Consider the following 17,152-nt stretch of genomic DNA (forward strand, 5'->3'; position numbering starts at 1 on the left):
TACACATCTGTTAGGGGTCGGTGGGTGCTTGCCCATGGTATTATTTATTTGTTCTTTGGCATTCTTTTTATGGTATCTAAGTTTTTGGGTATAGATGATATAGCAGAAGAAGTTCCAAGAACAAACAGCACTGCATCTAGGTAGACAATAGAAATTTAAGGATGGCTTCAAAGATTGAAGACATAGCATGGAATGAATTAAGGTGTATGTATTGATTCTTTGTATGTTGGGGAGCAATCTCTGCCATCTTGTAACTGTTGTTTTCTTTTGGCAGTGGAGGCTATCTTTTATTTTTTTTAAAAGAAGAAGATGGAATTTATTGAGAAAGAGTTGAGAGGAAAAGTTAAATAGAAACGTTGGCAATAAAGAGTTTTGTGGATGAGGATGATATGCATCACTAAACACATTATGTTAGGACAGATGGATAGAGGGTCAACCCAGATCATTTTTCATCAACAATGGTCTTGAAATTGGTCCAAAAGTAGAAACCTATCATTTTTTATTGGAGAACTGTTGCCCACTGAATATGGCCCATTAATATGTTAATTTTAATTACCATATTCGACCTTGGCCATGAACAATGCAATGGATGGTAAAACGCAGTGAATACATATGCTGGCATACACAAGATGGCCACCCACAGGTGATATTAGATTACTATTCTCTCCTGAGCACACTCAACTTCAGAGTTCTGACTGCATTTGTGCTCCGTATGATTGCACCCATATGTTGGAATCAAATTTTAATTATCAATTTTTGAATCCTACACTAACATGTTATGTGTTGTTGTCCCTATCACTTATCAATTTTTTATTTCCACACATACCTTGTTTGTGACATCCACTCCAATGCCCTTCCCCTTTTGGCAACCATTCTCAGGAATAATACCGTGCTTCTATCACTTGAGAGAATGGGTGGTAGCAGAAAAGCCTTTGGTGTAACCATTCTACTCTCTTGCTTCACTGAAACCATATTGCCCAGCACAATTTTAGAGTTTTGGTTAGGATCTCATTGCATTTATAAGGGAGTATTGATTGTTAATCAAAGAGACGAGTTTTTCTTTTAAGATTTCTGAAAATTTTGGGAGGACATCAAGGCTATGTTGGATAAGTACCGGTAAGAGTGTCGGAATTTGACACATCCAATGTCAGATTTGGCAATACTTTAAAAGAAACATTCGGAGATTGGCAGTTTAAAAAAGTAATTTCCATCTATAAAAGGAATTTGCTAGGCAATTTCACGGCTGGATTTTGCACCTTGGACAGCCACCTCAAATGAATAAGACAAAACTGTCAACCTGTGTGGCTGTTCTCACATGCAAAAGCTACTAGCGAAAACTCGGTACGAGTTCTTCACGCCTTAAGAAGAATCGGGGTAACTGAGAACACTTGGCCTTGTGTCTATCTGGAAAAGATGTCCAAGGTTATGTAGTTCTAATGTTCTCTTTCAGATCTCTTGATCTAGTTTTCAAAGAAGCAAGCGCGTGGTTCATAATCCTACCAACCCTCAAATCTTCCCTAGTTTTTGTGTAATCCCAATTACAAATATTCATAATCCTACCAGCCGATCAACAATTTTTTAACTTCCAAATTGCTTTAGAGATGTTCAACGCTCCATCCAAACCCACTCTTTTAATAACACCACTCATTTTCATTTTAATACCATTGTAATTAGCTATTAAAGGATGTTACAGTCCCAAAAAAATAAATAAATAAACTACAAGCAACAAATAAGATAATGTAATAAATAGTTTTTGCTGGAACCGACTGGCCCTTCAGTGAAGTTCACACAACATATGAAATTGAATCCCCATATAACAACTACATTTTAGGGTTCATGGGTTTGGTTTGAGTACACATACAACTCTTACGTTTAGGGATTCTTAGGTTTTGTTATATTCTCCCAACTGGAAAAAATCAATCTTAGTATAGAGTATAGAACAGCTTTTACACAAGACAGGATGAAATACCAGCAGGAGGAGGGCCAGTACCAAGGATACAGCAATCGAAAAAACAGGCTTATAAGGTGACGAGGGTACTGTCCAACCTGTGAAAGATTAAAGAGCTGAGTTACTATATGTGGATTGCTATAATTAGAGGCACAAAATATAGAGTTCTCTTTTCACATGGCCTATCAAATACACTGATGGAAAATGCAAAAAGGGCTTTAAAGCAATGGATGCAATAGCAGTAAAAAAGTTTCAATGATGTCTTAAAAAGATTACTCAAACAGTCAAACACCTATAGTCAACAAAGACAGGAGCATATTAGGTATTTACCTAATACCAGTATTTTCAACATCGGTCACAGGTATAAGTAAAACCTTAACATGCAAAAAACTGGTTCCAGTTTACATGGCAAATGGGTACTGCCTACGCCATGAAGTAAATGGGGTGAATTTCACATCACACACTGGACTAATGCAAACAAATCAGAATTTGTATTGAGATTTGGACATCCTCCTAGGAATTTCTGTAATCTTTTTTCGTTGTTGTTGTTGAATGATATCAAATATCAAATTTAAAAGGAGGAAAATATGAGATACATCGTTGATTCCAAATTATCCTGCAGTCTTGACTGCCGATCTCCTTGACAGAATGGTAGTATGTTAAATGCATAAAACGAACCCATCTCTGATCCCATAATGGGCCAACAGTCCAGAAACTCAATTGCTGTACAGAGACTAGAGATAGTGTGTTTCTTATTCCTTTCCTCTAGACACCTTATCGAAAATTTATCAGCCAGTTCCCGATAGCCTCATGTGATGGATTGCGGGATTAATGTTGAAGAATAAGTCCAATATTTCAGCACTATACCTGCTAATTGCCTGAGCATTTGCTGCTTTCCTCTTTGCCACAGAGAGGACATTATTTATTATTTGAATCACCTTCTGCTTAGATGTCCGCTAAGATGATACTGTCGATATACGCTCAACAGAGTCACCAATCATAGTATTCGGACCTCTCGCAAATTTACTATTCGGATCCAACACGATACTTTGTCTATATGCACTCAAGATAATCAACAATCATATATTTGGACGTCTTGTAAATTTTTACTACTTAATAATGAATTCGCGAGCGGACGTCTGCAAACCTAATAAAGCACTACAAACCTAATAAAGCAGAGGATCTAAGTTTCTGCCTAAGCTGGTAATAACGAATGCATCAAAAGCATACCTCGTGATCACAATACTTCAAACCAATAACATGGATGCCCAAACCTACTTTACCAAACTTTTCATGTGGGGGAATATGGTGGAGACCATCCTAGGGCCATTTTTTTTTGTATCCTTTAGGTTCCTTTCAAGTCCCTTGAGTTATAGGAGGGGTACTACAATCTTTTCCCACTAATATCACTTGGTTTCTTTAAGTTTTAGGCACCTAAAATGGGACTTACATGTTTATTACGAAAATCTTAAATAATAGGGGTATTTAAATCATTTGCAATTAATCACTTAAGTTGTGGAAGTGAACACGGGAGCCCACATTGCACCATAAAGGAGCTCTTTCATTTTTGGAGTTGAAATGGGTTAGTTTCCACGATGGGTCCCAATTTGTTTGTAGTAAGATTAAATAGAGTCCTTGTAAAGCAAGTACTTAAATTATTAGGAACCAAGTCATTTGACACTTGTCTTGTTACGTTGGTAGAAAAAGAGCCCTTAAGAGTGTTCAGAATTTTGTTTTAAGAAGAAAAGTACACGATAATAGTTTTAAGCTGATAGGAGCTAGCAGGGATAGCAATTGGGGTTTCCATATTGATTTGGATAAAATTTATGAGTCCTAATCATAAATTTTGTGGGATTTGAAGTATCTATAAATTGTGAGCGCCTATGACCTTAGCTACCATGACATGATTGAATAAAATTAAGTTTATACTCACAAGCTTAGTTGCCAAAATTGTGAGAGCCTCCCTCCCTCCCTCTCTGCTTTTTGAGGGTCGGTTTGGTTGCACATAGTACCCTCGTAGATTAGTGGTGAATTAAAACTTCAGTCAACAGGGAGTAGTCTCCTTGCAATTACCTCGTAGAATAGTGGTAAGTAGTGTTTGGTTGTCAATTTGAAGTAATTTACTGGTGTGGGGTTTCATTACCAAAATAAAGAGCTGTAGGGGTTCCATTACCAATATAGAGAGAAAGAGAGAAAACATAAATCCCAATAAATGCATTTTCCAATATTTGTAGTCAAAGTTACACAGTTGTCGGAACATATATAACTTATATTTGGTTTACTTTTATTGTAAGCATTTTCTTGTAAGAATTAGATGAAATTGTTTAATAATGCATTTAATATAAACCATGATATATTTAGTTTTTTATTTTTGCTTAGTTTGGGACAAACAGTTTCCTCCAAGTTTATCTAAACAATTGATCATTCCAACCACTTTGGCGGCAAATCCAATCAACTGAAATTCCCCAAATACAAAATCAAATTTGATGAGCATTTACACACTTGGTTGAGCTGATTTGAATTATCAACTCCCTGACTTGCTTGCTTTGTTTTGCATGAACTGGTTTTTTCAAGTTTATCTAAAATGAAAATGCCATGCCAACCCCATTGCCCCTCCATTCCCGCACCAATAAGGACGTGTAGATACTAGCCCAATTTCTAAATTATTCTTCGTGTTATTCTCGAACTTCATCTGGACAAGTTCATGATAATACCATTTTGCCTTTCACAGATCCTATGTACTTCTGTGAGTGACCATAACCAAGCTACAGGTGAGTCCTAAACAGCATCCTTAATTTCTCATTGCATATGCATTACCGAACCTAATAAAGACGATTGATATCAAAACTATGGTTTTAAATTTCCATCGAGAAAGACACGAAACAACCGAATTTTTTTGTTTCCACCCCCACTGAAACGATACCGAAACTGAAAAGCATATCGTAATCAAAATTATAACTGTTGCTGCCATTAAAAAAATCAAAATTATAACTGTATTAGTTGTATACTATATTATTATTCGCTACATAATTAAAATTATATGGATTGTAAAGGAAGCAAGGTGTATGTATTATGTATATGAATTGCATGTGAAATGTGGTGTGTTCTAAATTATCAGGCATGAACAACAATGCATGTCACTAGGTGTTCGATGTTATTAAACAATTCATTCTAACATGTGTGCATTTGTACTTATTCTAACATTTTCTGAAGTTTCAGATTAAAATTCTATCATTTACATATGTTTCTGTGATTTTATAGGATTTCCACAAATTTTCAATCGAAACTTAAACATTTCCATTTCCATGACGACCAAAATCGAATCTGGAACCAAAATTTAAAACCTCGATCAATATAAATGAGAGTATACACTACCCGTCCATGAGAAATTGACGTCGAACAGGAATATATAACATGTCAAACAGATCTAGACAAGTAAACATTGATCCAAGAATTTGACTTCCATCCAAGATAACTATTAGAGTTTCTAAAGTACTTATACTCCACCAAATTCCTAGTATCAGTATGGCTAAAGTTCTTATCAAAAAAAAAACAAGGCTAAAATTGATTAAATAAAAACTTACAGGGAAAAGCAAATCTAATGTATCCCAGGCCGCATGACGGACAGCTCTTGTTGGATACATTGGACCACCAGGAGATGTGAAGCTATAAAGGCACGCCTTCAATCTTGTACTTGTCGCCATTCTCAGCTCCAATCCTAAGTAGGAAAAACCAAAATACAGCTTGAGTTATATCAAACAAGTAACAAGCATTTAATTCTTCAACGCATGTATAATTTGAGGTTAAGCAAAGGCGTTATCAATACCCTGAAGGGCCTTCATGTGAGACAGGTAATGTAGTAATGCTGGCTCCACCTTCAACTTTTGAAGCTGCCAAGTATTGACATCATATGAAGAAAAATATAAGTTGAAATATATCCCTTCTCAAGAAGGGGCAATTTCTAACTCTTTGCTGAATGCAAGATTTCAGTGTTTAGCTTCAAACAGAAGCACATACCTGATCTGTAAGCTCAATGACAAAAATATCTTTGGGACCACCAATCAAGAATGCATTTGGAAAAGTGGGAAATTGGTTTAAGAAACTTTCAAGCTTGTCAACTGCATGCATAAAACAAGATATTACAACAATAGACATCTCTGCTTAAATAACAGCATGTTGAAGACTTGATGAAGCCCGCACCTAAATTGTAAAAGAATATAAACCGCGAAAGTAGAAGACATAAGTCCCGTTGAGCCTGAAAATAAGTTGAAACAAGGGGTTTGTCAATGTTTATCTGTTTAACTGCATTTCAGGTAGCCACTTTAGAAATTTCATAAGAGACTCCATATCATATCATATGGATGATCAAATCAAAGCAAATTGGAGAACCAGAAACAAGAAACAAATTATTCTCTTCAGACACGCACGCACGCGCACAGAGAGAGAGAGAGAGAGAGAGAGTAACCTGTAAGGAGATTTTATTTAAGTGCACAGGAACTAGTGCAACATCCTCAAGAAGATACTAGTACAATAGAAAGAACGAGCAATGGTTAGTAGGTAACTCTGGTGAAATAAATATGGAGTGATAACGAAGAGTACAAATAGTCAGAATAGAGATATGGGTTTTTATGTCTCTTACACGAAACAAAGAAAAGAAACGCCTTGTGTTCGTTTGGATGTCAATCCTGGCAAATAACCATTTCAGGGCACACCAGAAATGTCATCAGGTCTGGAGAACAATAGTGAAGCATAATAACCACATGAATTGACAACAAACTGATTTTGCAAATATGGTAAAGCATTTATGAAAGATAATTATAAATGTAGAAATCAGTTTAAAATAACTTGTAGCGTAAGAACTATGCGCAACAGTCTTACACTACGCCCAATAGTGCAGGAAAAAATTGGTACCTACTCCATGACTTCCGTACATGGCTCTTCCTAGAACTCATTTTTGCCGATGACTATTAATTTACCTGGATTTATTTCATGAAACGTAATCTGAGGGAACTTCCAATTTTAGGTGTTCGGGCAAAAATTGACTAAGTAGTTCAAACTCATAAATGAAACCTGATCTGACAGTGTAGTAGTATGAATGCCTTACACACTCTGGGTATTAATGAATCTCTGTGTATTGGATGTAAAACTTGCTCATTTTCTAAACACCTTGTAGACCCAGTATGAAAAAAATGAAAATATTACCGATTATGGGCATCCCATGCCACCCAACACCTGGACTAAAGCCTTTCCAAAGTGCAGTTTTTATTCAAATAACAAAATTATCATTTTTTTTTCTATTTTTTCACATTGAAAGCTTATGCAACTAACATTATATGAAATGGGATTTTCAGTTTAAGTGTAAACTTTGATAGCCACGAATTAAGTGTTTAACTTTGATAACCACGAGTCATAACTAATATTAATTAATCCAAGACTAGAAACCTGCACACAATTGCTATAAGTTCGTATCAAATAACATTTGAAGTTTCTGCCACTACGGTGAAGCAATGGACTGTTTAGTTTTAACATTCAACTTTAATAGCCACAAGCCTAATCAATATTAGCTAATCTAATGACTACAAACCGGCACATAATTGCTAACACCCTTACCAGAAGACATTTGTAGCACCTTGAACTAAGGCAGATGCGTAACGAAGGGCTTCCGGCTCTGAAGCTTCAAATGGAACTTCAAATAACTGGAAAATAGAGTCAGGAATTTACTACCCAGTTCCAAAAATATATTGAAAGAGTATGAATTGAAGGTAAGTTTTTGATGGAATAATAAATATTCTTTACAAATGTACATTGATTTAGAATTCAAGCTCATTAAATGGAAGCTGGTATTAACACTCCCATGTTTTGATATTCACCCTTTCTTTATTTTAGACTTCTTTCACTGGCCACAACGATTCCCAACAAGCTATCAACAGCTCAGTCACAGATGTTTAATATAAAGGGCTGCCAAGATCAAAACAAGGGATTGCAAATATCATCTCCCTATTGAAATTGTACTCAATATATGGATGCTATGATGAACAAAATAAATTTGAACTAGAAAATGATGTCACAATCGAGAAATGGAGATTGTGTAATTCTCTGGCTAAACACTTATACATCCTAGAGTAATAATTGTCATTGAAAGTAAATTATATGTTTACCCAAAGCAAGAATGACGAGGCCTAAACATGCTAACAAGAATTAATCACTTTGATTTTATGCAAGCAGAAACAGGTATCATTCATGTTCAGTTTTTTGTTTCAAAAAATGAATATGCATTGTTGTGTGGCGGCCATGCCTCGGGACCTAGAATCCCATGGTGCTGGTTAAACACCATTACAAACTATGTTCTTAGGGGGGAGAAGTAAAGAGGGAAGGTTACAAGCACAAAGAGAGAAAGGCTGTAGGGTGATAATTGAGGACATATTTCTTTAAGAATTTCCTCTCCTGAGAATTTACCAAATGCTCGATGAAATCAGAGACTTAGATCGATTAATCTGCCCCCAATTTGTGCACAGAAGGCAATCCGCAAACTCAATGGCTAATGGCTTAGCCAAACACAGCGTAGAACTACTATCTACAATTGTATCTACCTTTGATATAGGAATGATATAGGGCCATTTGTCTCTGTACATGTCTTTGGGACATCTGGTCCCTCCTTTGTACTTTTGCCATTTGGCTCTGGAATGAAACTGTTAATTTTCAAAAAAATAATAATAATAATAATTGTGGACATATGGAGACCATTCAAGCCAAGGGTGCTAGTCCATAGTCCATGTCTGAAGCATTAACAGAACGTGGAAGAGGGTACAGTGAAGGATGTAGCTTGTCTTGCATAGTAGTTCGTGAAGATTGAGCACACTGGCCAGAACCATGGTGTAGTGGGAAAAGAGACTCTTACAGTGGCAGTGCAAATCAGCGTCGTGGACTCCCCCGAGTCGACTCCCTTTTCCCTTGTCCGTGTTCCACAGTTTGCCCTACAGAGTCAATAAAAATGCCTTCGACTCTCCCCGAGTTATTACCGCGTCAACTGAGTAGTCAACGCCGTCATGCCGAGTCGACTAGGATTTTCTTTGACAGCGTTTTGACCTACATCCGCATTTAGAAATACTCATGCAAATGCTGAAGAGAGAGAGAGAGAGAGAGAGAGAGAGAGAGAGAGGGAGGCTAGGGGGGGAGATTGGAGGTGTCTGGTGGCATTGTGTGTGTGTGTGTGTGTGTGTGTGTGTGCGCGCGCGCTAATTGAGAAGACTTGCTTTAGAGGGGAAAGGGTTCTAGAAATGGGCCTTACAAATCTTGCGAGGCTAATCATATGACGAAGAAAATTTAGTTTGGTATCAAATTACATACCTCCACGCGAGTATTCCTATTGCTGTAAGAAAAGGAATGGGAATCATAAATAATGGGTGAGAAAGGGAATATTCTAGCAAGTGGCCTCCAGACCCTGCATAAAGTTCATATCTTATTATCTTTGCAAAAGTTGCACTCCAACCACCAGGACATCACTTTTCTGCTGTAGTTAAATGAAGGAGATTTTCTAAATGACCAGAACAGAAGGAAAGATAACTACATGGGGCCCAACCAGTCTACATGAAGAACTAAAAAACCATTCAGGAGCTACAGTACAGTCCATCCCATAGCCATCAACCAAGCCACTAAACATACCCATCGCTTCTTTATAGATATGAGAGATTTGGAAGGTTTGAGAATGCAGAATGCTCAAGATTCAAGAAGAGTTCACAGAAGTGAGAATTTCTCTAAGCCGGCAGGGAAGACCTTCCTCATTGTCCATTGGATGACAACTGACGGAGCCATCTTTCACCGGAAAAAAGCAGAAGTAAGGAGAGTCGATGCAAGCATGAGGACACACTTTGAGTGCCTAAACTCTACCACCATTGATAAGACTATTTGCATTGGCTGCCCACATAGTTCAGCTTTCAGCTCACACGTTGAAGTGGAATCGAAACATTGATGGATCATACCCACGAGCAAAAGCTCCAAAAGATGATATTCCAATTGGAAAGCAACAATAAATTGTTCACAGTGAATGATTGATGGGCATCCCACGAGGACACGCTTGAGTGTCTAACCCTCTACCACCATTGAAATGACCATATTTGCATTGGCGGCCCATATAGTTCAGGCTTTAGCTCACACATCGAATTGGAATCAATACATTGATGGATCATACCGCCGAGCAAATGATATTTCAATTGGAAAGCCATAATAAATTGGTCGCAGTAAATGATTGTATTGGAGAATTGGACATCAATTGCCAATCCCTCTGAAGACTTTAAAATCCCTGTTCCTCATAGTTCCTAAGTAATAGTGGTAAACATGAGATTCCACAACAATCTACCATACTCATTACTGAGACTAATCAGGTTTTCCATAAGTGCACTAGTCAGCAGTGAAACAAAGTGGCTTCCAATCCACAATCAACAATGTCAAACATCCGACATGTTCTAATTCAAATTGTTGGCAGTATTAGGTAAGCAAGTTCATAAGCTCCTACAAAAAAATATAATTCTTTCACTTACAAATGTAAAATAAATTGAATATGAGACAAATTGTTCAACATCTTAGCAAATCATAATTTTCTGTAAAACAAGCAATGCTATGAAACAATCCATTAAATGCACGACTTCATACCCATTTGTGGAAAAGAAGGGCAAAAATATGAGATGCAAATGATTGGCTCCAAAGTTGGACAATCAAATCAAGAATAGGTTTCCCATTTTCAGGCATCCTAACATAATGATCAGCAAGCACGTCGTAAAAGCACAGGCAGTTCTCAATTTCATCACGTGACGAAGTAGCTTCATCTTCATCCTTGCTGAGAATTATTTCTGCTCCAATTGCAGCACAGGTTAGTCACAACACCAACAAGAATCAAGATTTACTTTATAGGTTTAACTTACAAAAGTGACATGCAAAGCCATTTTCTCCATAGGAAACAAGATTTAATAATCCTCAGGAACTAAAAGCAAAATATTGAAAATCATCATATCAAAGACCATTCAGTATACAAATACATATGCAAACAATGATACAGTTGTATTGCCATAAAACTTCAAGAAATAAACGTTGTATCCATTCACAAAAGCCTAACAAAGTATTAAACCTATGCAAACACCAAACTAAAGAACATTAGTTGAATTAATGTTGCATCTTAGTTGAATTAATGTTGCATTTCATTTTCATTTTTATTGTCTCAGAATGAATGTGAATGCCTTTGCAAGTGTGACTACTAGTGTTGCGTGAAAATGTGCGAGTGACTGCACAAGTGTGTAAATGTGGATGAAGGCTACATTTATTGTGTATGCGGTCCAACATGCTTCCTATAGTAAAACACTCCAAAAAACATGCTCCAGACCTCGCTTCCCAAGATCTGATTCTACCACCAGCTATCGCTACCATAATATCATGAAGGTCATCTTAACTCAAATTAGTTATGTACTACTGTGGTTGTTGCCATTTTTTAAACATAGATCTTCTAAACTCCTACAGAAATAATCAGCAAACAATTTAATTTCTAATTTTTATTGGAAGTACATTTTTCAAATTGTTTATTATTCTTTTCTATTGACATATTTTAGGTGCTTGCCACTTATCAATCTTCCCATCTCTTTTGAATTTCACTATATCTAGACTATATATTGAAGGCTACAGAAGGATGAAATTCTCCCGCTTTATGTGCAACATATGCAATCTAAGCACCTAGCAGCCAGTATGAAGGTAAGATTCCGCCACAACTCTGCAGATTGAAGGCGCGTTGGAGAAAAAATCCATGGATGCTATCGAAGGACAAAGTTACAGAGATGAGCCATCGTTGCCGCTTAGAAATTTGTTGGATGCAGGCTTATCACCTCCAAGAGAGAAGCTATATAAAATCTTCATTGTTATTTATCTTCTTTATAAGGTTTCATATTGGCTCTCCCAGTGATTTCTACTTTTAAAGGCTCCATATTAGCTCTCATGGCCAATTCTAGAGCATGATCCGGAGTGTCCAAATCTGGCCCTGGATTGTGGCCGATGCCTAATGCTCTAACTTTCCAACTTTATCTTTTCTGTCTAAAAATGATCTTTCCATAGAATCATTCAGCTCTTCAAACTCTTAATCTTTAGAATTCGAGATATTTGTATAGATCTTTATGATTATGATGTTTTTTTGTATAGTCCCACTAGCTTTCAGGTTTCAATTTGGTAGCTGCAGTTCACAAATCTATCATTCCTGAGTAATTCATTTCGTTTATGAGTAAAATCTCGATGCATCAACTTCTGATTGGACCATGCAATAAAGCTCCAAATCCAGTATAATATGTGTGGATCTTTTCCAGCACGAATACATAGGTTTACTCTTCAATTCCAAAATTCCCAACTCTAAGTTCCAATGTGGAAACAGGCATTGGACATAACTTCAACACAAATTGCCATTAATGCATTCAAAAGGAAGCATTTCTCAAGATATATATAAGACATAAGAAAAATTTACAATTTTGTCTTACCTCGAGCTCGAAAATCAATCTCTAAAGCTACATCCGCAAACAGCTCTTGCAACAAGTTGATTCGCTGAGATGGAGAGCTTAGTGCCTACATCAGATATAACCAACTGCACATCAACACCTCCGTAATATGGACTACGGAGAATCAATAACTTCAAAAAGCCACAACCAAAACCAAAGTAATAAAAAAATCATGTACAACTAACCAACAAAAACCTGAAAATATCAACTACTCCACTGCCCAAAAATCAAGTTCAGATAGCTTAAATACTAAAGAAAAAACCCTTAAACGCACTTAAAGAAGAAACCCAACAATGAAAAGATCCAAATGAGAAGCAAAACAATCAGTTAGACTCCTTCAACCCGTTTTCTTCACAACTAAACAGTAAATTGTTACAATTGCTTTTCCTTATTTCGCTTATTTCCACATTGCAGTAGGTTTCCTAATTTTCTTTTTCCAATTATGCTCATTTCTATTTCGTGTTTAGCTTTCCCTAATTTATAAAACATGCAGATATCGAATGGCTATTCAGCAAGCACTAATCACATTTAGTTCTGTTAGCACGTTGGAGGCTAAATTCCCTCGAATTAACTCACTGTTTTCTCCTTTTTTTATCATAACCTATTCCTCTTCATCTTATTTATTTTCTGTTTTGACAGAACTGTGTTCTATCATAAATTCATTACAATTATAATAACACGACAAGAAGATACAACGGAAACTGATTCAAGGCAATATAATTCAGTAAAAGGACCTGTTTGGATTGCAAGGAAAACATTTCAGACAGAAAAATTTTTCCCTATTTCCATGAATTGAAGGTCCTTCTAGTAAAAATTGAATAGGATCGGTTCAAATCATCATCTTTTGTGAGTAAAAAAAGTAGAATCGAAATCTCACCCGCTGGAGCTTTTTCTCAATTTCTATGGTGAGAGCGGTAAGGTAAGCAGAACTCTGAGATGTAGAAGCTTGCGGCATTCTGCTGAGAGAGCATTTGAAGAGAAATCAAAGACAAAACCCTAACCCTAATTCCTACTCACAGAGGCAAGGAGATGGAGAGTCCGATTTCCAAAAGAAATTTTCTAATTCGAAGTTTCAAACACAGATCGAGAGGAGACGAAACCCTAATTGAGCATTTATGGATTTAAGACAGATTGGTTGATTGATTGATGAAGAAGATTATTATAATATTATAATATTTATCAAGGTTTTGGTTGGGATTTCAAACCCCACAAAAGTTCGTGGGCTTTGGAAAGCGACACGCGATTTACAAAACGTGGTGGACAGAAATGGCGGAGACAGGTAGATTGGAAGCTTATGTTAAAGGGCGATGATATTTTCACTCCCCTGCTGTACGCATTCGCACCTCTTACAACGTGAACAGTGGACAATTTTAACGCTTTTTGACGTCAAATTACGTCAAAAAGGGGAGCGAATGCGTACTGCAGGGGGAGTGAAAATATTTGTTAAATCCCTCCTCTCTTTGGATAAGGCTTTATTTGAAATTACCAAATTACTCTTCCAAGATTTCGCAGATGGAATGTTTTTTAATGCAAATAAGTTGAATGGGTCGGGACCCACTACTGATTTCTGACTGCCTCTGGATTATAGACCATCCATCTGGCAAAGTTTTCAACCTAATCGGACGATTCTAATATTGTATGGAAATCATGCATATTCGCTATAGGCTATAGCCATTATCTTGAGACTTTTGCTTTGTGTCTACGCAAGGAACCTTAACCTGTCGTGCACTTCTCTCACATTATTCTTAGAATTTTAGTCATCTTTCCTTGTGTGGATTGCAAGCAAAACATTTCTCTTGGAAAGATTTTTCTTGGGAAAATTTTAATTTCTACTATTTAGAGGAAATGATATGATTTTGGCTGCTAAATGAAACACTGATTGGGATTAGAAATAATAGATAGTTATAAATAATTTTATTAATGTGAATTCAATCTGGCTCTTCATGCGGGGGCGGTGCCCTTCATCTATCGATCCTCTACTTATTATTACTCTACCGATTGCAGCGAAATCTTTCATAATTGGATTTCGAGTTATTAGTTAGCAACTTCTTCTTTTGTTTTTCCTTCTTAGATAGAAATGGCAAATTTCTTTATCCTCAACGCCCATTTACTTCCGGGAATTAGTCACTTCAATGATCGTCGATGATTATACGGGCATCCAAAGTACGAATGAGATGGATGTTTGTTGTCTCGGCCATTCTTGCTAGTCCCGATCCCAGTAATAAAAAAAAGGGGTAATTTATAAGAAAGGGATATTATCATAAATTGAATGTTCTCTAAATAAGAATTTAATAGGGTTGGTTCAAGTTATCTTTATTTGTGTATAAAAGAAAGTTAGATTATTTAGAAGAAATATATTTCCTTTCCAAACTTTTCCTTAAAATTCCTGCAACCCACTTTGTAGTGGGAAAGGGTAGTCATAACATAACTCATAAATACACAGAAGGGGGCTGGCCCGGGGAAGAAAATGGGGCAAAAATATCACTTCTATTTTTTTTTGGCTCTGTATATATTCTCAATACCATGTTTTGATAATGAGACAAACTCATTTTGTCTTTTATTATTTAAATAGCTATAAAAGGCTATTATAATTCCTAAAAAACTCTCATTAGACAATTAGAGAGCATAAGACAAGCTGAGTTTGTCTCATTATCAAAACATGGTTCATTAAAAAACTTAAAGGCTAGCTGAGGGACTTGTTTTTGCCGCACACCAATTTATTCAATGTCTACGAGTGCTTGTGTGTATTTTTCGAAAAATACAGAGAGGATACCTTGTTCAAAGATCCAAACCGTTCATTTGGATTGCCCCAATGTAAATAAGTAGACCATAAAAAATCATCTCCAAAGGATGATCTTAGCCCTTGGATCAATATTGTTCCTATAATGTTCCGTCCTACAGACAAAGGGTTAGGATTATCTTCTGGAGTTGATTTTCAAGTAGTACACAAGGACTTCATATAAAATCACTCGTAAACTGAAGGGGCGCCCATACAAAAACCCAGCCCCAGGGCATCCCATTGGACCGACTTCATCATTATTTATCAATCTTTTTTCGTCCTTGGGCCACCCCTTTAGTGTAAAAATAGTACTCATAAATACGCTAGGAGTATGGCCCGAGGAAGAACAAGGCCAAATATATCACTTCCCTTCCCTTTTAATTTTGCGTTTTTCAATACCAATGTCATTGTAACATCGGGTGAAGTAGATCGGTAGATCCAACGGGGATATAACTTTCAGGTAATATGGAGTATGGACCCACTTGTTATACCAACTTTTTCTTCGGGAATTCATACATGCACTCCCTGTTTCAATTAATGGAACTCCACTTTTTTGGGGCCCTGATCAGCCCTTACTGTTCTTAGCTCCTATTTCGATAAGTGGGAAATCCAGAGCATGTTTTCTGCTGTCATGCCGTTTGGTTGCCGGAATTTTTTTGGTTCTTGGGATTTTTGTTGAACAAATAACTTCCTCGGAGATTAGTGGGAAAAAAAACTCCCTAGAAGTATCCCGGTAAAATAAAAATCCCATGTTTAGTTGACCGGAGGCTTTGTTTGGTTGCTTGAACTGTTGGGAAGAAAAAAATTCTTGTGCAAGCTTATTTTGGAGTATTTTTTTTTTCCCCTTCCTGGGGTTTCATGCGGGGTAATTTTGGTTCCTGGGATTATTTTGGGCCCACCACCCAAACGCGGGTTTCCTGCGGAAATTCCACACAAAAGTCCCAAGAATCAAAAAAATTCCGGCAACCAATCGGAGGCGGAGCAATAGGTAAGAAGACACTAGAAGGACATGTGGTTGAGTGGATTGAAAAATGTTAACAAAGAAAAGCCCATTGTTAAAGGTATCTGTGAATTTTAAATTCAACCTCTAAGCTCTACTTCAAAGGAGGATTCATAAGGAAGATGTTCTCATGGATTTTAGTGATCAAGGTATAGAATAGAAGAATCAAGATGAATAAGTAATTGATGCTGAAGAAGTTGTGCAACCTATGCAAAGGTCTTCAAAAGAAACTTGCCTAACATGGTTCAATGATTATGTTGACCGTCTTACCCTTAAAGCATTCATAGCTTTTGGATGACAAACCAAACTCATTTCTAGATGCCAACAATAGGAATGATGCAAAAAAGTTGAAACGACACTCTGAAAGGAATTGGAAGTTTTTTTTTTGTTCCTGGGAGTTATGTGGGAGAAAAAAATACCCCGGGAGATAGGTGGGAAAAAAAAGTCCTAGAAGTATCCTGGTAAAATAAAAATCCCATGTTTGGTTGACCGGATTATGGTGGGAAAAAAAAAAACCCTTTGTTTGGTTGCTTGAACTGTTGGGTAGAAAAAAATTCTTCTCAAACTTATTTTTGGTTCCTGAGTTTATTTTTGTTCCTGGGGTTATTTTGGGATGGGATGAAAAGGCAATCATTACAAAAGTGGGATTAAAAAATTCACCACACAAGCAATCATTACAAGAGTGGATTAAAAAAAACCTAGTGCTAAAAGGCAACCAAACATGGGATGGGACCAAAATTTAACTTACTCTCCCACATAACTCCCAGGAACAAAAAAAAAAAAAAAAAACCCGGCAACCAAACATAGACACGAAATTTGGTGGAGTAATCAAAAGGTAGAAGGCAATAGGTTACAACTGGGTCTACAAAATTAAGAAATCGGTAGATGGCAAAGCGAAAAAG

General features: G+C 36.7%; 1 protein-coding gene across 2 annotated transcripts; it reads right to left on the bottom strand.

The window, feature by feature from the left end:
• Positions 1–1,629: 1,629 nt before the first annotated feature.
• Positions 1,630–13,702, bottom strand: LOC143849296 (K-stimulated pyrophosphate-energized sodium pump protein). 2 transcript variants are annotated; one of them, XM_077358283.1, is made up of 11 exons: positions 13,349–13,702; positions 12,454–12,538; positions 10,598–10,794; positions 7,559–7,644; positions 6,588–6,633; positions 6,414–6,470; positions 6,149–6,203; positions 5,966–6,066; positions 5,775–5,838; positions 5,533–5,666; positions 1,630–2,046 (listed from the first exon to the last, which is right to left on the bottom strand). In XM_077358283.1, the coding sequence occupies exons 1-11, from the start codon at positions 13,424–13,426 to the stop codon at positions 1,873–1,875; spliced, it is 1,077 nt and encodes a 358-aa protein (XP_077214398.1). In that variant the 5' UTR covers positions 13,427–13,702; the 3' UTR covers positions 1,630–1,872. The 2 variants fall into 2 exon arrangements, with proteins under 2 accessions (XP_077214398.1, XP_077214400.1); XM_077358285.1 differs by having other exon boundaries at positions 12,454–12,557.
• Between the last annotated feature and the right edge of the window lie 3,450 nt (positions 13,703–17,152).

This window comes from Tasmannia lanceolata, unplaced genomic scaffold (genome assembly GCF_043159265.1).
Source record: "Tasmannia lanceolata isolate RefF3 unplaced genomic scaffold, GAP_Taslan_0.1 ptg000018l, whole genome shotgun sequence".
NCBI lineage: Eukaryota > Viridiplantae > Streptophyta > Magnoliopsida > Canellales > Winteraceae > Tasmannia > Tasmannia lanceolata.